Source organism: Mus pahari, chromosome 9 (genome assembly GCF_900095145.1).
Source record: "Mus pahari chromosome 9, PAHARI_EIJ_v1.1, whole genome shotgun sequence".
Classification (NCBI taxonomy): domain Eukaryota; kingdom Metazoa; phylum Chordata; class Mammalia; order Rodentia; family Muridae; genus Mus; species Mus pahari.
Window position 1 is genome coordinate 49647147 of NC_034598.1, and position 25095 is coordinate 49672241.

At 42.1% G+C, this 25095-nt stretch overlaps 1 protein-coding gene across 16 annotated transcripts in view; it reads right to left on the reverse strand.

Moving 5' to 3' along the window:
• The window catches only part of R3hdm2 (R3H domain containing 2), a 119296-nt gene that overhangs the window by 41878 nt on the left and 52323 nt on the right, over positions 1 to 25095 (reverse strand). For all 16 annotated transcript variants that reach the window (XM_029542049.1, XM_021204455.2, XM_029542042.1 and 13 more), the window contains 4 exons: positions 12246 to 12445; positions 4655 to 4696; positions 3925 to 4011; positions 2235 to 2361 (listed from right to left, as the gene is read on the reverse strand). In XM_029542049.1, the coding sequence (XP_029397909.1) occupies positions 2235 to 2361; positions 3925 to 4011; positions 4655 to 4696; positions 12246 to 12410 (421 nt within the window). In that variant the 5' untranslated portion in view covers positions 12411 to 12445. The remainder of the gene's footprint in view (positions 1 to 2234; positions 2362 to 3924; positions 4012 to 4654; positions 4697 to 12245; positions 12446 to 25095) is intronic.

The window sequence follows — 25095 nt, forward strand, 5'->3', positions numbered from 1 at the left end:
CACACACACACACACACACTCCAACAACAGAAGGATGTCTAGTTGGGCTACAGTACTATATAAATATTACACTAAAATACTATTTAACATTAATAAATATTTACTGAACGTCCTGATCAAAATGAAGCAGGTTTTATTCGACTAATGGAAATACGTAAGGGCAATCACAGTTGAATTTTCCAAAATCTCAGGAAATTTGTCCAGCTTTAGTTGCTTTGTCAAATACAATTTTTCAAAGACTAAAAAATTTTTAGTGTGTGTGTGGTGTGTGATGTGTGTGTATGTATAGCATGTGTGGTTTATGGTTAGTGTGTGTGCATGTGTGTGTGTGTGAGGGGGGTATGTAGATACACAAGCCCTGGTACAGGAGGAGGTCAGACCACAACTGTGTAGTCACTTTTCCCCTTACATCTTTGTATGGATTCCAGGGATTGAATTCAGGTTGTTAGGCTTGCAGTGCAAACATTTTTACCACAGAACTATTTTGCTGCACCTCAAATATGATAATTTTTATAGACTGTATCTTTAAAGCCAGAGTCTAACAAGCAAAAGCGGATCTGTATTATAAACCATAATATAACAGGGCAGGGTGATGTTCAGTTGTTAAGAGTGCTTAGTTAAAGTAAATGAAGCCCTGGGATTGATCTCAGCACCCCTAAACTGGCACAGTTACCCCAGTGTTCAAGAGATGGAGGCAGAAGGAGAGGGTCAAGGCCAGTCCAAAGTACATGAGACCCTGCTTCTAAATAAATATAAATAAATGAAGTACTATTTAAGTAAATCACAGTAGTCACCCCCAATGGAAGATGTGCTACTGTGATTACTCACACCACCATCTACCCTGGAGCATAAACAAAGTCAGAGCTGACTACACGGCCTTACTCTAGCTAGTGCCAGTCCTGACAGAGTACCTCACTGTGGCATCTAAGGCCCTATGGCAAGACTGCTTAAAGAAGCAAAAAAGTACTGAATGTAGTTAGTGACTCCCCCAGGTAACCATCCAGGAAGGAGACACAGAACTGCAGTAGGTCCAGGGTGTCAAGATAGAAAGAAAGAACACTGTAGATTTTTTTAGTGCTAGCTGTTTCGGAGGCTGAAACAGGAGAATCCAAGGCCCATCTGGACTAAAAACTAAGTTCAAAGACAGCCTGGGAAACTTGGTGAGATTAGGCCTCAGAATGTAAAGTAACAGACGGGTGGAGACCTAGTTTAGTGGTGGAGTAACAGATGGGTGGAGATGTAGCTTAGTGGTGGAGCGCTTGCTTGCTTGCCTAGCATGTGCCAGGGCTAGGGTCAATCCCTACCACAAAAGGAGAGCAAAGGAGAGAGTGAGTTGTGGGTATAGCTTAGCTGGTAGAGGGCACCACATTAAAACCAGGCACAGTGGCACACCCCTGTCATCCTAGGACTAAGGAGGTAGAGGCAGGAAAATCGTTAAGTTCAAGATCATCTTCACCTGATCAGCAACTTACAGGCCAGGTAGCCTACATGAGACCCTGCCTCAAAACTGAAGAGAGAAGGATCTGGAAGAATGGCTTAGCAGTTACACTGCATGCTCTTCCAGAGGACCTGGGTTTGACTCCCAGCATACTACATGGTGGCTCTTTACTGTCTGTAACTTCAGTCCCTGGAGAACTGGCACCCTCGTCTGGGCTGCCTGGGTGCCAGGCATATACATGGTGCACAGATACACATGCAGGCAAAACATCTATGCACATAAAATAAAATAAAATAAAATAAAATAAAATAAAAAATAATAAATCTTGAAAAGAAATTGAGATGTTGACAGTGGTGGTGCACGCCTTTAATCCAGCACTGGGAGGCAGAGGCAGGAGGATATCTCTGAGTTCAAGGCAAGCTTGGTCTACATAGTAAATTCCAGGTCAGCAAGAGCTAGTCTCTCAAAGATAAATAACAAAATAAAAATAAAATAAGGCTGGGTGGTGGTGGTGCACGCCTTTAATCCCAGCACTTGGGAGGCAGAGGCAGGAGAATTTCTGAATTCGAGGCCAGCCTGGTCTACAGAGCGAGTTCCAGGACAGCCAGGGCTACATAGAGAAACCCTGTCTTGAAAAAAAATGAAACAAAACCAAAACAGACACCTTCCCCCTAAAAAACAAACAAACAAACAAACAAACAAACAAACAAACAAGGGAGAGAGGGGAGAGACACACAGAAAGACAAGACAGCCCACTGTGGGACGAAGCTAAGCTGGATGAGAGGGCAGCCCTCACCTCTGGATAGCATCTTCCTCGGGACCTTTTCTTTGCTTTTGTCCTTGTCTTCCTTTTCAGAGACATCTTTTGTGGACTTTTCTTCCTCCTTGTCAGAGGGGCAGCTGATGTGCAGTTGAATTATATCCTTAAACAAAAGGGAAGAGGCATATAATCAAAGATGAGAAAAAGATTTAAATTCTATGGTGGGGGTGGAGAAGATGGCTCAGCTTAATTAAGAGCACTTGTTGCTCTGATGGAGAACCCTGTGTTCATTTCCCAGACCCTCATGGCAGCCCAGAACTATCAGCACTTCTACTTCCAGAGGGTCTGATGGCCTCTTCTGACATCTGCAGGCATCAGGCGTGCACATGGTACCCAGACAGACATTCAGGCAAAATGTTCACAAACATAAAATAAATCAATCTTTGTAAAAACAAGCTCTCTATGTTTCCCTCAAAATCTAATTAGCAAATCTTGGTAGGAAAGATTCATCTTTACTTCATTAAAAAAATAAAATCTGTGTGTGTGTGTGTGTGTGTGTGTGTTCATGTTTGTGTCTGTCAGTAAACTTGTGAAGGTCAGAGAACCTTGCCTGAGACAGGGTGCTGTGTGTAGTAGTGTGTCCCAGGCTGGTTAGCCTTTGCCTTGCAGAGACTCTTGTCTTTGCCTCTTACCTTACATATGGCAGGCATATGAACTCAGCTCCTCATACCTACATGACAAGGCTTTACCCACTGCACTGTAAAAATGGCCACCAGGCTCCTAGCTACCAGGGAGTGGCACTATTTGAAAGGATGAGAAGGTGTGGCCTTGTTGGAGGAATTGTGTCACTAGGGGTAGGCTTTGAGGTTTCCAAAGACCAAGCCAGGCCCAGTGGCTCACTTCCTGCCCTCTGACCCACAGGCTTTGCTCTGTGAGGTGCTATGCTCATGGTGGTTGTTCACAGCGACAGACACTGACTAAGACACCTAATGGACCATCTCCCCTGCCCCAACTTTAACTCATACAAGAGTGTCTATTGGTAATTACTTTTGTTGTTGTTGTTGTTCCACTGACAGCAGAGGGCAACCTTTTCCTGTCAGAAGTCCCAGCTGAAGCTGCTCTGGCTGTCCTTGCAGGAATAGGGTGGGAAGGGTGTGTGAGGAAGGATGTGCTCAGCCCCAAGTCCTCTGTCCCAGGAGCAAGACATTGACTCAAAATTCCCTCTGTAACCATGGTAGATTACCACAGGAGCCTTTTTCTTTGCTTCTTTGTTAATGATGTACTCATTCTTGTTTTAAGTGCATTGGTGTTTAGCCTGTGTGTATGTCTATGTGAGGGTGTTGGATCCTCTGGACTATCTGTATCTAACTGGAGTTACAGATAGTGCTGAGCTGTCCTGTGGGTGCTGAGAATCAGAACTGGAGAGTTTCTCTGGGAGAGCAGCCAGTGCTCCTAATCACTCCAGCCCCTCCATGTAAGTCTTGGTGGTCCAGGTCTGTAATCCTAGCACTTGGGATGCAGAGGCTGGAGTATCTGAAGTTCAAAGTCATCTTTGGCTACATAGAGTTTGAGGCTAATCTGAGATACATACAACCATGTCTCAAAATAAAATAACACTTTGTTTCTTGATTTCTAGGTCCAGTGTCCATGCTGGGGCTGCTACCATGCTTTACCCAACCACTGTCATGCTCAGAATGAACAGCACCCAGGCTTGTAAAAGACCTACCTGGGTGTCTAGTGGCCCATCAATAAATGGAGTGGAGGATTCCTCACAGACTGCCAGACTGCGCACCAACTTGAGCTTGGAATTAGACTGAAAAAAAAACAAAAAACAAAAAACAAAAAAACAAAATAGCACAAAACAAACATCAAAAACTACACCACACGCACACACACACATATGCACATACACACACACCTTTGGTGAATGTTTAGAAAACACTTTCTTAGACTCTGTTAGTTGCAGTTTCTATTAAGAAGTGTCGTTGTTGTTCTTTTTTCTTTTCTTTTTTTAAAATTGAAACAGGGTCTAGCCTTGTGGCTCTGGCTGCCCTGGAACTCATTATGTAGACCAGGTTAGCATGGGGGAGAACTTGGTGAATATTAATACTCATACAAACAGCCATTCTAGAGAAGCCCTGAGTGCACAGAGAAACCAGCAGCTCAGTATGAACAAGACCAAACACTCTCAGGCTCCCTGGAGTCCTGTCAGGTGTCATTTCAGGCTCAGATATAGACTGCCTGAATAGGAGCGAACAAACCAGACTTTCCAGTACGAAATGTATGTATGTACATGTGCATGTAACCACATTCACATACTCTGAGATTGAGATACAAAAGGCAGCAAGAAAGCTTTTCTTCTATTTAACCTGAACAAGCCAGGCTACACTGACACATACTTCTGAACTGCAGAATGGATCATGTCAGAGAGTAAGTGACAGAGGAAGAATGCTCACCTTGGCTCTTTTCCTGGCATGGCCATGACTGGATGTCCGTCTCTGTTAGAAGAGGATTAAAAAATAGGAAAGGTGCAGATAATCAATACTTATAAGCAATGCATGCTAACAACAACACACTAATTATTAACTGGTTTTAAATGCCACCACATGATGTCAAAAGTCACTTGGAGTGGTATGAACCGATTCCAACTCCAGCAACTGTTATATAAAATAATCCTATATATCTACTGTCAAAGCACCATTCATCATGAAGATGAAGAATCGGAAGAAAATAATTTCCAAGGTTATTTTGCATATTGATAAAAGCTTTAGACAAATCATGGGATCCTTTCCTGCCTGTATTCATTACCAGAGCATGAAGTACTTTTTCCTTATAAGCTTGTTCAAAGCAGTCTATTTACTCTACAATGGAGATGAAACATGATCCCTCATGCCTCTCTCTCATGTATTCCAGCTAGCTTTGAACCCATGACATATGTGAGGATGCCCTTGAATATCTGAATCCTACAGACATCCATTACCACACCTGGTTTATTCGGTGCTAGGGATCAAACTCGGGACTAAGTGCATGCTAATTAGGCACTGGACCAAGTGGGTTTCTTCTTTCTGTTCCTTGTTTGACAGGGTCTCTAAGTAGCCTAGGCTACCCCTGAACTTGCAACTATCCTGCTTCAATCTCGCAAGCCCTGGAGTCACAGATGCATGCAACTGAATCCAGTTGCTTTGTTATATGTATATGTGTTTTGCCTGCATGTATGTCTGTGCACATGTGCCTGGGTATGCATGGACATCAGAAGAGGGCATCAGATCCCTTGGAACTGGAATTGTAGACAGCTGTGCACAGTGTGTAGGTTCTGAAAATCAAACCCAGGTCCTCTGGAAAATTCACACATTTTGTGTGAATGTATGCATGCGTGTGGAATGTAGTGGCAGTAAGTGGATAACTTGCCAGAGGTGTCTGTGGTTTTCCACCACTTGAATTTCAGGGATCAAAATCAGGGTATCACACTTGGCAACAAATTCCCCCTCAAGCATCTTCACCTTCTGAGCTGTGTCCAGAACACTTGTCCTATCTCTAGCTGTAGAAATGGAATGGGGAGGGCTGGCGAGATGGCTCAGCGGTTAAGAGCACTGACTGCTTTTCCAAAGCTCTTGAGTTCAGTTCCCAGCAACCACATAGTGGCTCACAACCATCCATAACAAGATCTGACTCCCTCTTCTGGAATGTCTGAAGACAGCTACAGTGTACTTACATATAATAAATAAATCTTTAAAGGAAAGAAGGAAGGAAGGAAATGGGGAGTCTTCCCTCCACTGCCCTGTTTTTGGCTAGTTTTTTTTAATAGTATCTCTATGGCTGTCCTAGAATTCACTAGCCTCCAACTCAGAGATCCCCCTGCCTCTGCCTCCTGAGCAATGCTTCCCTTATTTTATTATTATTTTTTATTTTTTTCAAGACAGGGTTTCTCTGCATAGCCCTGGCTGTCCTGGAACTCACTTTGTAGACCAGGCTGGTCTCGAACTCATAAATCCACCTGCCTCTGCCTCCCAAGTGCTGGGATTAAAGGCGTGCACCACCACTGCCCGGCTAATGCTTCCCATCTTAAAACAAGAGAATTCTCCTCGTTCTAAGTGTCCAGTGATGGTTGCATAGCTTCTTTGGATAAGAGATGTGGTAGGAGACAGGAAAGAAAGCCAAGAACATAGAAGATAGTGAGTGATAAGAGCTCCAGAACAAGTGGAGAGACTGTGGCGTGGACAGAGTGTCTGCTGAGGAAGAGAAAGAATCCTGAGGCAGGATTCGGGTGCAAACAACTAAGCACTTGTTAAGATTCCTGAGCACACGTGTGAGAAGTGAGAATTCTCGCTCCTAGGAAGAGGCTGGGGTACAGAAAAAACTGAGGCTGGAGGCTGGAGAGGAAAGACAAGACAGAAGTAGAACATCAGCATGGTCTTGGTAAGGTAAGGATTTCTCTTCTCTTTGTTTTTACAAGTTAAACAACTTGCCACAGTACAAAATGGAGACGTGGGTAGGTGAGTGGAAAAGGTAAGAAATGACGTAGAACTGATCAGTGGCAAAGCCTGCGGCAACAAGAGAGGATGGGGTGTGCACACACACAAAACAGTGATGTCCACTGCCTTTTCAAACAGGCAATACACACAGACAGTACAACTGTTCAAAAGGTATAACAGAGTTATTCACTGACTAGTTTCAACTCTGTCCCATATATAGATGACCTGGTTCCTTCCTTGTCAATCAGTATGGATCTTTAAAAATTTATCTGCCGGGCATGGTGGTGCACGCCTTTGATCCCAGCACTCGGGAGGCAGAGGCAGGTGGATTTCTGAGTTCAAGGCCAGCCTGGTCTACAAAGTGAGTTCCACGACAGCCAGGGCTACACAGAGAAACCCTGTCTTGAAAAAAACAAACAACCCCCCCCAAAAAACAAACAAACAAACAAAAACTTTATCCATAGACTTTTATGCCTATAAGCTTACTATAAATATGTACACTGAAAAAAATCAATTGTATACACTACTCTGAGCTTTATGAATAAACTAATTTTCAGAGATATCATTCCACAGAAGATCTACTGTTTCTTGTAACTGATACATAGCATTCAACTGTGTGGCTATGCTACAGTTCATTTTTACCAATCCCTTTAATTATATACACCATTAGGATGTTTCTAAATATTTAAAAGTATAAACAGTGACCATGTCATTGAGTATCTAAAAATATAGTATATCTACAGTTCATCTTATACTCTTTATACAGTAGTGCTGCTAACTGCCTCTCAAAGTGCATGAATTCTCTACTAACAATGTGTGAATCTGTTTACTTCCCATATGCGTAGTTTTCACAGAATAGCCAATAGTTAGGTTAAAGCCTAACACTTATCAGGTACTAGGTACCAGACAGAAGGCATATGCACAATCATGCTTCTCTCAGACTTTTCAACTCTCATTTATAACAGGAAAAAAGGAATCAGATCATACTGAAGCATGAAATACAGAAGCAATGGCTGGAGTTAAGGGGCTGGGTCCTATGATGGAGAACATGAGACCTAGTGTCAGGCAAGGAGAATATGAGACCTAGTGTCAGGCAACAGAACAGATGGATCCAAAGATATTATAAATATAAAGGCAGATAGCCCAATCAGGAGGCCATAATTGGCTGGTTATTAATGGCTATTAACACTTGAGTTTAGTATGTGTTACATTGATGGCTTGCTCATTCTAAAAAGAATCTCAGAATCTGCATTTAGTATCACTAAATCTCCCCATGAAAGCTGTTCTGAATAACTGATTCCCAAAATGCACATCACATGGCCCTAGTAAAAACACCTCCTCTCTTTCCATCTCCTCAGCGTCAACTCTGTACAGAGACTTCCTTGATGGTGCAAGTCAGACTGTTGGGAAGACGCAGAGGTGAGAGGGATACAGGAGCTGAGCAGAGGAAGGGATATCTCTGTGTTGAGAAACACAAGAGGACAGAGGCTGCCTAAGGGTTTGCTAGGGATCCAAGTAAGATCAAAGACTGTAAAAGGAACAAGACCTCCAGAAGATGGCAACAGTGACTCCTGCCCCTCTGGTGGGAACAGAAGGGAGTGGGGAAGAAGGTTTTCTCCAACACTACCTACAAATTATTTGTCTATTGAGATAAAGATATTTTTTTAAACCAGATGAGTGCCTCATATGAAATATAAAACCTATAAATTTTCTTTCTTTACTGCCTATCTTTAAGAAATACACACAACAGGACTTCAGAAGATAATTGTCTCCTGAGAACAAATAATTTGGATCTAAAAGTTCACTAATTATCTTTCATGTAATCTTGACAACATATAATTAAATATTCATCACTTATCTGTCTTGAGTATTTAAAATTCATTCTTGGTATCACTAGAGGCTCGAAGTATATTTGGAGCTGTGGCAAACTGTCTCCACATACTCTGGAAGGATGGGTGGGGAATGACAATTCACATGTAAAAGACAATGGAGAGGCAAGCATCCAGGAAAGACCTGGCACACTGTAAGAGGAAGACAGGAGAGGAGCAGACAGCTGCAGAACACATATCTGAGGGAGCTGTCTAACTTTAATACGTTTCTCTATGTTGTTGCTTTAATCTTTAAAGAAGACAAGGCTTAAGTGAATGAAGTTGTCTTATAAAATTATGCTTCAAGTTTCTAGACCTTCCATATCGACATTGCTCCTGGTTCTAATCTGGCTTTTGCTAGAGTTAATGTTCTATCTCCCAGGTGTATAAGGACCAAGCTCGCCCTTAGGCACAAATGAAGGATTTATAAATTGGGCTTGTGTAACCAAAGAGAACTGAGTAACCACACAGAAAAAGCCTCTACTAGCTTAGCTAGAAAAGGCACAGTCTGCATAACTGGACACCAGAGAACTACCCTCTGGGTCCTGGTGACTGAATTCAAGCTTTGTGTCAAATGTCTTTTTAGCCACTGAGCCATCCAAACAGCAATTATTACTTGCTAAATATGTGTTTATATGCAAAGTTTGTTTTGTCTAAGGCAGTGACTTCATGTAGCCTGGGCTAAGCTGGGCTGATTCTTCAGTCTCTACCTTCCAAATGCTAGAAATACAGGTGTATATAACTCACTACATTCAGTTAGTAGTTTGAGACTATATAGCACTGGCTGGGCTGGAACTCAGTATATAGATTAGGCTGGCCTTCAACTCACAAAGATCTGCCTCCTTTGCTTCCTAAATGCTGGGACTAAGGCATGTGCTACCTTAGCCAGCAGCAGTTTATTTTTTGATAGTTAAAAAAATATCAGGCTGGGGGCTAGCAAGATGGCTCAGAAGGTAAGAGCACTGACTGCTCTTCCAAAGGTGCTGAGTTCAAATCCCAGCAACCACATGGTGGCTCACAAACACCCGTAATGAGATCTGATGCCCTTTTCTGGTGTGTCTAAAGACAACAACAGTATACTTATCTACAATAATAAATAAATCTTTAAAAAAAAAATATCAGGCTGGCAAGATGGCTCAGCGGCTCAGAGCACTGACTGCTCTTCTGAAGGTCCTGAGTTCAATTCCCAGCAACCACATGGTGGCTCACAACCATCTGTAATTGGATCTGATACCCTCTTCTGGTGTATCTGAACACCAACTACAGTGTACTCATATCAATAAAATAAATTAAAAAAAAAATCACTGGTAGGGCTGGGGACAGGGTTCAGTGGTTAAAAACATGGATGCTATTCCCTAGAGTTTAGTCCCTAGCACCCACATAGTGAGTAACTCACAAATGCTGCAACTCCAGTGGATCCAACACTGCAGGCACTGCAGAACACATGATACACAGACATACATACAGGTAAAACACTCATACACATAAAATACATAAAACCTCAAAAAAAAACAATATCACTGGTGGGACTAAAGAGATGGGTCAGTAGTTAAGAGCACTGGCTGCTCTTGTAGAGGACATGGTGGCTCACAACTGTTTAACTCTATCTAGTCCCAGAGGGTCCAAGAGTGCCTCTTTTGGCCTCTGTAGGCACTGCACACACAACATGATGCGCAGATACAACATGATACACAGATATTCATGCAGACAAAACACTCTTCATTCATTCATTCATTCATTCATTCAGTCAGTCTATCTGTCTCTCTCCCTGTCTGTCTCTCTGTCTCCCTGTCTGTCTGTCTATCTGTCAAGATGGTTCTGGGCACTGTAGCATTTTGGGGGGTATACTTCAAGGTTAGCCTGGACTACACAGCATGTTTAAGATTCAGCTTGAACTACATGAAGTCCTGTCTTAAAAACACTACAAGTAAATACACAAATAAAAAAATGCAAGTGTAAGTTCTCCCTTGTGCTCAGTCCAGCATAGCCACCCCATGGTCTGGCCCAGGACACTACAGTGGATGTCCCTATGGTCTAGCTCAGTACAGTGCAGTGTATGTCTCAGTTGCAGCCCTGAGTTACAAAGTAATTGAGTGGTGGAGAAAACACCTGTCTTCTCACTGGTAGGAGATGCTGCCAGAAACACTGTAGACCCCTCCCTTTTGGACAGAGGTGAGCAATGCTGCCTGGGGCTCCAGGGCCTTGGCTCTGCCAGTCAATAAAGAGAAGGGAGGCAACCCCTCCCATGTCCACTCCCTTCCTTTGCCTTCTTCCCACCAGGTGCCCAGCACTGAGCTCAGTGTGCCTCTGACAGAACAAAGTTTAGCAGCCGGGACCTCAGAGCAAGCTACAGACAAGACTACACAAAGGCAAGGAGAATGCTGATCAACTGCCCCAAGGTGAGCTGTGCTACCCAACAGCAAACACTTGAGCATCAGCTTCTCTACAGCAGGGACTCCTGCTAGACAGACGGGACCAAGCTAAACCCTGCCGCTTAGTTGTGAGCACAGGACCACTGGATTAGACAGAGGAACTTTCTTTTTGGATCCCAAAAAAGAAAAGAATGGGTTTGCCTGACTAGGCTCAGAAAACATACTTGTCTTTGTTCAAGACATTTTGAAGCCTATTTTGATGAAAAATGATGCTATTCTGGTCATTTAAAAATTTTATATCCATATACAGTTTATGGTAGGTGATGTTACTGTTTTTCATAAACCATTTTAGAATCTATTCCTTTTTGTGTCGAAGGAAGCAATCCGAATTATACTAAAATGAGTATCTAACAATGTGTCTCAAGAAAGCCATGGCGCTTCCCTTCCTCATGTACAGTAAAGGCTCAGGCAGAATCAGAGCAAAGCACAGAAGCTGCAGTGAGAACCTGTGAGCTCGGGTCCATGCCGGTGGGAGGCAGGATTTCACTGTCTTCTTTGTCTTCTTCATCTTGGACTCTGTGACTAAAAAGGGCAGGTAGCCTGGCCCTGAACTTGCTGCAAGTCAAAGGTGACTCTGACCTTCTGACTTTTCTGCCCTCGCTTGCTGAGGGATTGCAAGCCGTTACAGTGGGCATCAGTTGTCAACTGACACAAACTTACAATCACTTGGGAAGAGGCAATATTAACTGAAGAATTACCTTAATCAGACCGACCTGTGGTATGAGGTATGTGGTATGTATGAGGAACTCTCTTTTCTTTGTTTTCTTCTATTGTGTTTTGTCTTTGTTTTTTTCAAGACAGTTATTTCTTTGTGCAGCATTGCCAGTCCTGAAACTCTCTACATAGACCATGCTGGCCTCCAGCTGCCTCTGCCTCCCCAGTGCTGGCATTAAAGGCGATTTCTTAATTGATGTAGAAGGGCCCAGCACACTGTGGATGGTGGCATCCCTAGGCAGGTGGGCCTGGGATATATATATACGAAAGCTAGCTGGAATAGCCAGGAAGCAGCCTTCTATAATGATTCCATGGTTTCTGTGTGAGCCCCTGCTCGGATTCCCTGGAAAATAAGCTGTGACTTGTGAGCTGAGCTGAGCCCTTTCCTCCCCAGCTGCTTCTCCTCAGTGTTTCCCACAGCAAAAGACAAGCAAACTAGGAGAGGAGTGCACCGCTGCACCTGGCTCTGGGGGAGCTGGGAGAGGGGACACCAGCCACCAGCAGATCCTGACAGTTCTCTGTCTCTCCAAGGACTGTGAACACGGCACACTGAACCCTCACCTGTGTCTCCTGACGCAGACCATTCTCTTCACCCTCCTTCTCGACTTCTTCCTTACTTGGAGTTTTGGATATAAATTTATTTTTGTTTACAGATTCTTCCACCAGTTTTTTTTCTGATTCTTTCATTATTTCCAGAGTCTCCTGAGTAGTGTTACTGTTAGACATGTTCTGCAGCAGGGTACAGCAGCTTCTATGGATTTCTGAAGAAACAGGAAAGGCAAGCAATGAGAGTTACAGCCTTGGATGCACACACAAGACTTGTTTTTAACATACACACATAGACATACACACACAGACCCACACACACTGCCAAGAGTCTCTCTACAACCTAGAAAAAAAAGTCCTTTGGTAAATGCTGCCCTTGGACTAATTTCTTTTATTTATTCATTCATTCATTCATTTTTACTTATGCTTTTATTTTCTGTTTTTCTAAGACAAGATCACACTATGTAGGTCACCCTGGCTGTCCTAGAACTCACTTTGTACATCAGACTGTCCTGGGATTCACAGAGATCTGCCTTCTAAGTGCTGGAGTTATGAGCATGTGCTATCATGTCTAGATACTTATGTGAACTGAAACATAAATTTGATGAGTTGTAATATTAACACACCTGTGAACCCATCAGGACCACAGCCAGTAAGCATTGTTACTACTGTAACACCTGTGAACCATCAGGATGACGGAGTCAATAAGCACTGTTACAATTGTAACACACCTGTGAACCCCTCAGGACAACATAAGGACTGTTACTACTGTAAAACTTGAACCCATCAGGATCACATAAGCCCTGTTACTATTGTTCATGGCTCCTGTCACAGCTCTCCCTCTCTTCCCATTCACTCCTGGCCAAATCTGGTCTGCGTTCTGTCACTTCAAATTAATCTGTCTTTCCTAGATACTGGCAATGGGGTGCTGTAGACCCAACTCAGGCCTCACCAGTGCATATCTCGCTCAAAAGCAACATCAGTGACCACACGCTTCCCCACGTTTCTCAGAGATGAAACTGCACTGTCTACGGACAAGCTTCCTCAGCATAATTGTTCTGAGATTCACCCGAGTTCAGTCCTAAAGCAATTTAGGGTGAGTTCTGAGTTCTCTTGGCACCTTATATGCTGTTGCCTACAGAAATGTGCTCATGTTTTCAGCTATATTATTTAAATCACTGGATTCTCTCTAAAGAAGAAAAAAATGTACCACAAAGCTCTACTTACCCAACAAATATCCTTCTTTAACAAAAGGGAGAACCGCCATAGCTACTACAAACGACAAATCCTTACCAGTTCCAAGTTACACAAGTTACAGTATCTTACATTGTGTCTTTTAAGCAGTTGAAAGTAAGCATGGAGAGAAGAGCTTTTTAGCCATGTCCCATCCAAACAGACTAAAGACCTTCCTGGAGTGGGAGAGGATCTTAGTTTGTTTTGCTGTTCGGTATTTGGGTTCACTCAATCGACTGCCTCCCAACAACACAGATTGCAAATGTCTGGGGTGGTATCTTATCACTTACTGTCACTGTCTGGGAAATACTGGATTCCTATAGATTCCCAAAGTTACCCAAGCTAGTGCTCTACAAACAGCTCAGATGTCCTTAGCTGCTGAGGTCAGACACTTAGCTCTTCCTTACAGGGACCACGAAGCGTACTTTGATCCTGAGTACTTTTGTTTTTCCCTAACCCACTCCCACTCCCAGTGTAGCTGTACAGTTTGAACTAAATGAACAAATGCTCAGCAATGCTTCACACTTTTCAACCGGTCAGTTTCTTATCCTTCAAACAATTTGAAGGGCCAGACACCACAGGTTCTCAAGAAGCACAGGTGGCAAAAAAAAAAGAAAAAAAAAATAAAAAAAAAGAAGCGCAGGTGGCCTCATCCAATACAAGTTCAACTGCCTGCAAGATTATTGTCTGTCTGCTTGCACAACTGTTTGCCTAGTTTGCCTAGAACAGAAAAGTTCTCTTTGATGCTGAGTGTAGTGGTACACATCTACAGTCCCAGCACTTGAAAGGCAGAGGCCAGCTTGCTCTACACAGCTAGTTCCAGGACAGCAGGGATACATAGATAGACCTCCCCCCCCCCCCCGTCTCAGAAAATAAATGGTTAACAGCTATACACTGTGGTGTTCCTGTATCCTCAGCACCAGGGAGGCCGGAGGCTGAGGAAGGAGGGTTTCTTGAACCTTTAAGTTTACGATGAGCAAGATAGGGAGGGGAGGAAGGTACTGTTTATGGTCACACCACCTTGAATGTGCCCAATCTCATCTAGATGGGTAAAATAAAATATTCTATATATACATTGATATACTGTTACAGGCTTCTATAAAAAAAGTTATAACTCTCAAGGTATTTTTTGATCATTGGCTATATATGAGATTTTTATCTCTCTGTTTATATCATGCCATATTTATACATGATCAACTTTAAAATTTTTAAAAATTTATTGTGTGTGTTTGTATATGTGTGTATGTTGTGTGTTCATACCACACAATGTTGGTGAAAGCCAGAGGATATCTTGTGAAAGTTGGTTCTCTCCTTTTACCATGTGGGGTCCCGGGGTTGAAAGCAGGCCACCCTCCCTGGCAGCCTTTCCTACTGAGCCGACTGGACCCTCTGCTGGCCCTGGATGGGTAAATGGATTACCCTGTCTGTCAGGAAAGTCTTTGAAGTTCTAGTAACAATCAGCACATAGGGCTCTGGCAGTTGGCTAAATTCACCTTCTGCAAAGTCAAGTATAAACTATTCCTTTTGAGAAAAACTGTCCTTAAAAAGCAGACAAAATTAATCTTCCTGTTATTCTCTCCTATCAGCCTCAATTTAGCTTTCTATGCCAGTAACAAAAAAACAAATACAGGGCTGGACATTAGTGGTACATGACTTTAACCCCGGCACTCAAGGCAGATCTCTGTGAGTTCGATGCCAGCCAAATCTACATAAGTTCCAGGATAGTCTACATAGTGAGACCCTGTCTCAAAACAACAACAGCAGCAGCAGCAACAAGGAAAACATACATTTTTCAGTCTTCAAATACCCTTTACTGGAAGGCCATGCACGTCCTCATTTGTTCTATTCCAAGTCACTTTATAGTCACTTCTGTGAAAACAGGCATTCATGTATTTTCCAGGACAAATCAGAACAACACAAACCTCTAAAAACTTTCAGGAATGTAGATTAATATCCAACTTAAGTAGCAAAAAAAAAGCACACCATAAGTAATGCTGCCAACGGTCATTTCTGTATTCCTCACAGTTATTAACTAACTATCTTGTCTGATGAAGCAGAAGATAAAGAGCAACTATGAAAACCATTCGTTTCCACAGACTAATAAAATCTTCTCGCAAATGAGTATCCTGCTGGCCCTGGACAGCACAGGCGCAGCAGCTCCAGAGCAGGACGTGCATATGCTGAACAAGGATAACCATCCCTCCATGTCAACCCCTTACAACAGACAGTTTTATCTTATTTCCTTATTTAAGCATTCCTTGCTTCTTAAAAGACAGGTCTTCAACTATCACTGTTTCAGTTCTTATCATTTCCCATGCATACTCATTGCTTCAAAAACAACAATAAGATCCTTATCCTGACTGCGTGTGTGAGTGTATACACACACACACCACCACCACCACCACCACCACCACCACCACCACCACCACCATGAGGACACAGGATGTGCTAGTCATGACATATCTGAAAGAGTTACTGATTTTGGGGTCATCATCTATTTCCTCCCTTCTCCCGCCATCTGTGGGCAGCTTTTATAGTTTGTCTCCTTTTGAAAGATTTAAAAAGCTTAGCTTGGGAATCTCTATGTAGCCAAGGATGACCTGCCCCACTTCCTAAGAGCTACCGTTACGGGGGCAGCACTGAACCTGCCCATGGCCTTGCTTTCTCTTGCCCAGGCTGGACTTGAACTTTCAGGAGTTTTCATGTGTCAGCCTCCTGAGTGGGTGATTATAAGAATGTGCCTGGCATAATATTGTAAAATATTTCTCTCAGTATCTTCAATAAAACTATTTCTTAGGGTAAGGCATTCTTTTACTCTCCAAAATAACCTTTAATGAAGGTAATTTTTGTCCTGTAATTCTATGTAGAAGTCTCTGCATACTCTTGACAAATAAGAATTCCTAGTAATAAATCTTGGGGCAGGGGGAGTGAAAGTTACAGCTTAAGGGTAAGTCAATTTATTAACTTTTTTTTTAAAGGCTAAAAATGAAAGAACGGGGGCAGAAACATAGCATGGCTTAGCGAATGTAAGTACTTACTGTGTAAGTTCTGATTTCAAATACTCAGAAACTACAGAAAACAAACAAACAAATAACAAAACACAGGCATGAGCAAGGTGTTTTGTGGTGATCTATGTCTTTAGTCTTTAATCCCAGCACTCAGGAGGCAGAGACAGGTCTGTGCGAGTTTGAAGCCAACCTGGTCTACACAATAAGTGCTAGGCTAGCCAGAGTGCTTGTTAGACCATGTCTCAAACAAAACTAAACAACACCAGACACATGGTTGCATATGCCTATACCTCTTAGCATTGAGGGGCTAGAGAAAGGCAAATTCCTTGAGCTCACGGGGCTACTCAACAAAAGTCAAAATTGCAAGCTTTGGGTTCTGTGAGAAACCCTGTCTTCTTCTCTCTCTCTCTCTGATTTTTTTTTGAGACAAGTTGTCATTTTATAAATCTGGCTGGCGTGGATTAAAGGTGTGCACAGCCATGCCCAATGGTAAACCCTGTCTTAAAGACATAAAGGTAGAGAACGAGAAAGATGTGCGATGTCCTCTGACCTCCACACTCTATGTGCACAATCATGTGCACATGCACTTGTCCTTGGTCACTTGTACACAAACACACCAAATTAAACACAGGTTTAAAATGAGAATGGCTGTAAAGTCAATAGGAGGCACAGAAATAGTTCTCATGATGGTTCGTTCGACATACAGAAGACATTAAGGAGTTAGGAGATTTTACTTTTGGCAGAAGAAACAAAAAGGGGCTAACTCATAAGAAACAGTAACTAAAACAAACCAAAGACATGAAGTTCCCAGGAGGCCATACAAGTACTTCCCTGTAAGCTATTTGTGCATACAAAGGGAATACACTGCATAGGGATACTCAGAGAGAAAGCCAGACTCATTTCTATTCTCTCCCAGCCTCTTTTTCTGAGATAGGGTCTGCTATGTACCTCAGCCTGGTCTGAAACCTGGAGTGAGGATCCTGCCTTCCCCTGTTGCAAATGCCACGTAACGTTTTCTAGTCCTTCACTCATTCACATATGAGGAACAAACTGCTCCAAAGTAATAGATTTTAAAATGTTTTATTGAGCCAGTGAGATGGCTCAGCAGGAAAGGTTCATGTTGTCAAATGTGACATCCTGAGTTCATTTCCTGGGGACCCCTCCCTAAATCATAACAAAGTATTTAATAATTATGTAGAGAACTAGGCATGGGGATGCACACCTTTAACCCAGCATTCGGGAGACTGAGACAGGTGGATCTCTGAGTTTGAGGCCATCCTGGTCTACAGAGCCAGTTCCAGGATATCAAGGGTGACACAAAGAAACCCTGTGTTGGCAAACAAACAAATAAAATTACGTTGGGGGAGGGCACAACTTTCTTCTCTTCCAACTTTTGAGGCATAGTCTGTTTCCTGTGTTTTTCCTGCTGCACTGCATAATCTAGGCTAGAACCCCTGGAACCAATGTAAAAATAGCCAGATATCATGGCATGCATATGTAAATCCAACACTCCTACAGCAAGATGGAAGGAAGAGACATGAGAATTAGTGGGGGGCTCATAGGCCATCTAGCCTAGAGTATGCAGTACAGAAACAAACAAGAAAGATCCTGCCTCAGTAAGGTAGAAACAGAGAACTAATTTCTAGAAAAGTTGTCCTTTGACTTCTATGTACATATGGTGACACACCCAAATACATAAACAACAGCAATATAAACAACATCAGTAACAACAAGATATTAAGGGATGGAGAGATGGGCAGTGGTTATGTAAGAGCACATGTGAGCTGCTTTTTTGCATGGGACCCCCTGGCAGTTCACATGTGCTTCTAACTACAACTCCAGGGAACTGGAGAACCCTTCTGGCCTCCTCAGGGACTGTGCTAACATGCACAAATACACACACACACACACACACACACACACACACAATTTTTAAAAATTTAAATAAAATCTTTTGAAAATACTATGAAAGGATTATTCTTTCAAAGCTGTAAAAGAAACATGTAACTATAATCTCAGGGCAACAGGTTGGTAAACATACCTGAGCTGTGCTGTGAGACCCTGTCTCAAAAAACCACAAATAAGGGAGGGGCTGGAAAATGGCTCTGCAGTTAAGAGCACTTGCTATTTTTACAGAAGACTCAGGCTCAGTTGCCAACATCTATACAGCGGCTTACGACCATATTTAACTCCATTTCCAGGGGATCGGATGCTGTCTTTGACATGGTGTGTGTGTGTGTGTGTGTGTGTGTGTGTGTATCACACACACATACACACATAATATATGTATATATATACACATATATATACACATATACATACATTCAGGTAATACACTCATAAAAATAAATAATAAAATAATCTAAATTTATAACACAAATAATAAAAAAATCTAAATCTAAAGGAAAAAAATAAAGAAAAATATAAGTAAAATTAATCTGTGGTGATTAGGTCAGAAAGTAGTTGCTTTAATGAGGGGTAAGAGCAAGGCAGATAATGACTGATAAGAGAAAATATGGGACCTTTCATGAGTTAACAAAACTAGTCTATCTTGCTGGATATGGTGGCTCATTCCCAGAACACTTGGGGTTAAGACAAGACAGTTGGTTTCAGGCCCATCTGGGCTATGGAGTGAAACCCTGCCTCCAAAGCAAAAGCAATCAAACCCAAAATAAACCCCAAAAAGCTATTTTGTTTGCAGTAATTTTTTTCTTTTTTTAAGTTTTTTTTTAAAGATTTTTGTATGTATGCATGAGGAGTACACTGTTGCCTCTTCAGACACCAGAAGAGGGCACCAGATCCCATTACATACAGTTGTGAGCCACCATGTGCTTGCTGGGAACTGAACTCTGGAAGGAGACCTCTGGAAGAGCTGTCAGTGACCTTAACTGCTAAGCCGTCTCTCCAGCCCCACTAAGCTTTACTTTTGTCTGGAGAGGCGGTTCAGTGGTAAAGAGCACCAGTTACTCTTTTAGGAGACCCAGGCTCAATTCTTGGCAGCTCGCAACCCTCTGCAACCCCAGTCCCAGGAGATCTGACATGCACATTGAGCACCAAGGCGCATTAAATAAACAAACAAACAAACCAACCATTGTTTAAAACAAAGACAAGTGTGTCTGCTGTCTGTGGTGGCCAGAAGAGGTTGCTGGATCCCCCGAAAATGGAGTTAACAGATGGATGTGTACAGCCATGTGGGATCTTGGAAACTGAACCCTGGTCCTTTGTAAGAGCAGAGAGAGATCTTAATTACTGATACGTTTTTCCAGACTCTGCAGCATGGTTTTATAGGTGCAGTATATAACTTCCAAAACTCATTAACAGAACATTTAAGATCTGTGTATTTTCTGATACACACACACACACACACACACACAAAACATCAACAACCAAAAAACAAACAAACAAAAACCTTAAGAAGCCAACAAGACAGCTCAATGGGTAAAGAAAGGTACTGAACCTGCATGATAGACAGAAAACCAACTTGTGCAAAACTCTCCTCTGATCTCCACAAACCTCTGCCCCCACAATAAACAAAGAAAGAGAGAAAAAGAAAGAAAATGAAAACTTAAAAGAAACACTCTCAGGAATTAATAAGAACAAGGGTTAAAAAAATAAAGTGTGTGTGGAATACTAGGAGTTAAGGGACTTAAGTGTATGCAGGATGGAGAAGAAGGTGTGGGAGGTGGTTAACTAAAATTAAGTATGTACATATATGGATACATATGTATGTATATGTGCATGTACACACACATGTACACCCCCCCCACACACACACTTATGGAAGCCCACTACTTTGAAATGTAACTTAAAAATCTAATAAAAGGCAGCTGGAGAGGACTCAGTGGTTAAGAGCACCGGCTGTTCATCCAGAGGACTAAGGTTCAATTCCTAGCACTTATATGACAGTTTATAATAATCTGTAACTCTAGATCCAACAGAGCACTCAGCCCTAAATGGAACACCTCTGCCAACTCTCCCACAGGGCCAGGTGACACTGCTGAGGAAGGGAAGGAAGGTGAGACCCGGGTGCTGCGTGCTATGAATGCTGCCTTGAGGACATGACAGGGCACCTGCACCACAAGCTCATTGCTGCTGAGATTACCTGCATAAGACACACAAAAGACCAAGCCAGCAAGGTCAGTCAGCATTCTAGGACTAATTGGACTCAGGAGGTACCCCAAGTAGGGAGGGGACAAAGTGGAAAGACAACATGCTGGGGATTTTCAGGGTACAATGAGGGGAGTTGGGGTGAAAATGATTAAGAAACATTGTATACATGTCTGAATTTGATAGAGAACAAATGAAAGATATTAAAATAATAAAACAGTAGAGGTTCATGCACCACAACCTTATTTTCTTTCTTCCTTTCTCTTTCTCTTTTCTTTCGTTAGGGTTAAGAAGAATAAAGTCTACTTCAGAGTCCTGCTGGTCTGGAACTTGCTATGTAGATTAGGCCAGCCTTGAACTCACGGAGCACTACTTGCCTCTGCCTTCTGAGTGCTGAAATTAAAGACGTGTGCCACAATATCCAGCAAACTCTTATGTTTTCTTACAGAATTAGGAAAGAAAATGATGTCCATACTAACTGAGCAGGATTATGGGCCCACTGCTTTATGCACTTTAATTCTTTTTTTTTTTTTTTTTTTAAAAGATTTATTTATTTATTATATGTAAGTACACTGTAGCTGTCTTCAGGCACTCCAGAAGAGGGCGTCAGATCTTGTTANNGATGGTTATGAGCCACCATGTGGTTGCTGGGATTTGAACTCCGGACCTTCGGAAGAGCGGTTGGGTGCTCTTACTCACTGAGCCATCTCACCAGCCCCTTGAATTCTTACCTACGGAGCACAGCTAAGCAGACTGATCAGGCCTGATCAGGACACATCATAAACAAGCGGAAGAAAGAGACCAGAACCTCGATGCTGTCTGACTTCAATGTCCACACTGTTTCAATGTCTACATTGACTTTTTAAAAGATTTTTTTTAACTAATTGTAAAAATTGTGTGTGTGTGTGTGTGCGCGCGCGCACGCGCGCAGGTGCCTGAGAAGCCCATAGGTGTCTTACCCCCTGGAGCTAGAGTACAGGGGGTTGTGAGCCACCTCACATGGGTACTAGGAACTGAACTCAGGTCTTCTGCAAGAGCAGTATACACTCTTCACTGTTGAGTCCTCTCTCTTAATGTCTACATTTTTAAAATAACAAAACAAAGCAAAGTTTACATTTGTTCAATGACTTTGATATTTTTCATTTCTTTAAAAGTATTTATTTTATGTATATTAATAAGATGTTACTGACACATTACAAGAGAGTATTGGATCCCATTACAGATGGTTGTGAGCTACCATGTGGTTGCTGGAAATCGAACTCAGGACCTCTGGAAGAGCACCCAGTGTGCTCTTAAACATTGAGCCATCTCTCCAGCCCTTCTGTTTATTATTACTAAAAAGATTATATCACTGTAACATAACTAACTCTTTACTAGGGTATTTTTCAGATGAGAAAACTAACGGTTAGAGAAATCAACATTAGAGGGGCAAATGCAAGAATTTAATGAGCTACTCTGATCCCTTAACCAAGTTCTAGGTGCTCCAAAGTGACCATTGAGGAAAATTCTAGAATTTGGGGCCCACTGCTTTATGCACTTCAATTCTTACTTACCAAGGTATTGAACAGAAAGGTACCTAGATTTCAGGCCTTTTCTTCTTTTTAGTCAATGCAGGCTATACCTAAAGACTTAAAGATCAAATTTATAAAGTCTCCTATCTCTCTCTTCAATCTAAGTCCATTTCTCATGTTTTTTATTTTTATTTATTTTAGCTTCTGAGTGTGCTGGTTAGTTATTAGGTAAACTTGACAAAGGCCAGAGTCATTTGGGAAGAGAGAACTCCAACTGAGAAAATGCCACCATAAGACTGGCCTGTAGGCAAGCTTGTAGGGTATTATCTTTACTGATGAATGATACAAAAGGGCCCAGCTCACTTTGGGCAGTGCCATTCCTGGGCAGGTGGTCCCACAGCAAGGAAGCCAGAAAGCAGCACTCCTCATTGCCCTTTGCTTCAGTTTTTGAATCCAGGTCCTGGCCTGCTTCAATTCCTGACCAATTTTTCTGGATGATAACTGCAAGCAGAAAAATGAAATAAACCCTTTTCTTCCCAAGTTGATTTTGGTCTAAAACCATCAGAAAAATACAAATATTTACCTTATGACTCATACCAGTAGCAACATTACAGTGTATATAGAGACAAATCACTTCTGCTCTATCATGGCCATGCTTAGAATTAAGCATGTCAGCTGGGTGTGAGGGACACCCCTTTAATCCCAGCACCTGGAGCCAGGTGGGTCTCTGTGAGCTCCAAGACAGCCAGAGCTGTTACACAGAGAAACCCTATCTCAAAAACCCAAACCAAACCAACACTGTCACAAAAAAGCAAACCACATAGCCCTGTCACATGCCATCGCTGTAGCAGGAGTGCAATTTACAAATAGGAGGTAAGAATTTCATCTCCCAATCAAATCACAGTGAAGATATACAGGTATAACATTCTCAAACAACAAAGTTTGAGAAAAGCACCTTTTATCATTTTTGAAACATCTTATTTCATGGCTCTACATTCTGTCAATATTAATGTTATAAATCACCAAATAAAGAATTCTTCAAGGTTAAATAATGGTATGTTTTATGTTCTCTCTTTTCATTGGCCCTTAGATCAGCCAATCTGATTCAGGACTCCATGGCAACAGCCTCTATCACTAGGAGCTAAAAATGAGCTTACCCTTCTATCTTAAATAAAACCAGTTTCCACAGACACTGCTGCAAATTCTGAGTGATGGACTCTGCAGATAAATAAATACTGCCACTCTAGTATCTTAACAGTTCAGCTTGGGGCAGGGGAGATGACAGCAATGGCAGTGCTCTATGGAAGCAACGCTGGAGTCCGGAATGGTTTCTCCTTGCTCAGGTTCAGGACAGAATTCCAGGCATCTAATTGGTCAGAAAACCAACATGAAGATAAACTTAGGACTACTATCTTTTTATGTTCTCCTTTTTTTTTTTTTTTTTAAATGTTGTAACAGGCATGGAAACTGACTTATTTTTTGTGGGAGGGAGGTTTTAAGACAAGGCTGTATAGTCCTTTGTAAAGTCCTATAGTGCTTTGTATAGTCCTGGCTGTCCTGGAACTCACTCTGTAGACCAGGCTGGCCTCCAACTGAAACTGAGATATCCTAAGCCTTTACTGTCTTATTTTCAAATACAGTTCTTATAGTCTTCAGAATTCTATTACATCTGTCATTTTTTTCTGTGTATTCCTTCTACACCACCCTCCACTACTCTAAGGGAAAAAACAAAAACTGCTACTCCCAATGCCGAAATAATGTATTTGCTCTTCACATTTCATATGACTCCATTCCTTCTCTTTTACCTGCAAACATCCCATGAGGAGGAGGGAGGGAGAGAAGGGAGGGAGGGAGGGAGGGAGGGAGGAAGGAAGGAAGGAAGGAAGGAAGGAAGGAAGGAGGAAACCCAAGCCAACTTCTTTCACTGAGTGCAGTAAACAGAGTTTGGTCTTTACCCTTAGCCTCTGCTGTCACAGAGGGCTGAGAACTAGACAGAACCAGGTCAGGGCTAAAATTAGCTAGAATTTACGGATTGTCAGCAAGTTCACACTGTTCTTTATGTGTTCTTTAACTGCAGTAAAACATGTATTAATTTTATTTAATATTTTAAATTTAATTTTATTTAATTAAAATATTAATCTTTTTATTTTAACACTCTTTGTGCATATACTTGTTTGTGTGTACGCATGCATAGGAACACATGTATACATGTGTGTTGAACATGCATGTTGAAGCCAGAGGTTCACATAAGATGTATTCCTAATTGTTCGCCACCTTTTTGTGTTTGTTTTTGTGTCAGAGTCTCTGTGAGCCTGGATCTCACAAATTCCATTCAGTTCAGCCAGTGAGGCCCAGATCTGCTCCTGTGTCTGCTCTCCAGCACGGAGGTGGCAGGTGCACCTGTGACCATTTTACCAGCTTTGATGTGAGTGCTGGAGATCTAACTTGTGTTCTGGTGCTAACATGTTAACCACTTTGTCAACCAAACTATCTCTCCAGCCCTATTTTAACTATTTTTTAGAAAGCTCTATTTTAGTTTTAATTATGTGTGGGTGAGGTATATGTGCTCATGAGTACAGGTTCGCTCAGAGGCCAGAAGAGAACATCATAGTCCTTGGAACTAGAGTTGTAGACATGGGTGCTAAGAACCAAATATGGGTCCTTTGTGAGAGCAGCATAATTCTCTCCAGTCCCTATTTAAACAGGTTTTCAGTATAGACTCCAATGATGTCAAGTACACCGATACTGTTATAAAAGCAAAAAGTTATCTTGGCACCAAGATTATATTAAGATACTCTAGGGCTGGAGAGGTGGCTCAGTGGTTAAGAGCAAGGACTGCTCTTCTAGAGGTCCTGAATTCAGTTCCCAGCAACCACATGGTGGCTTACAACTATCCATAATGGGATCCAGTGCCCTCTTCTGGTGTGTCTAAAGACAGATAATGTGTAGATGTACATAAAATAAAGAAATAATTAAAAAAAAAGATACTCTAGTCTTCTGACTGAT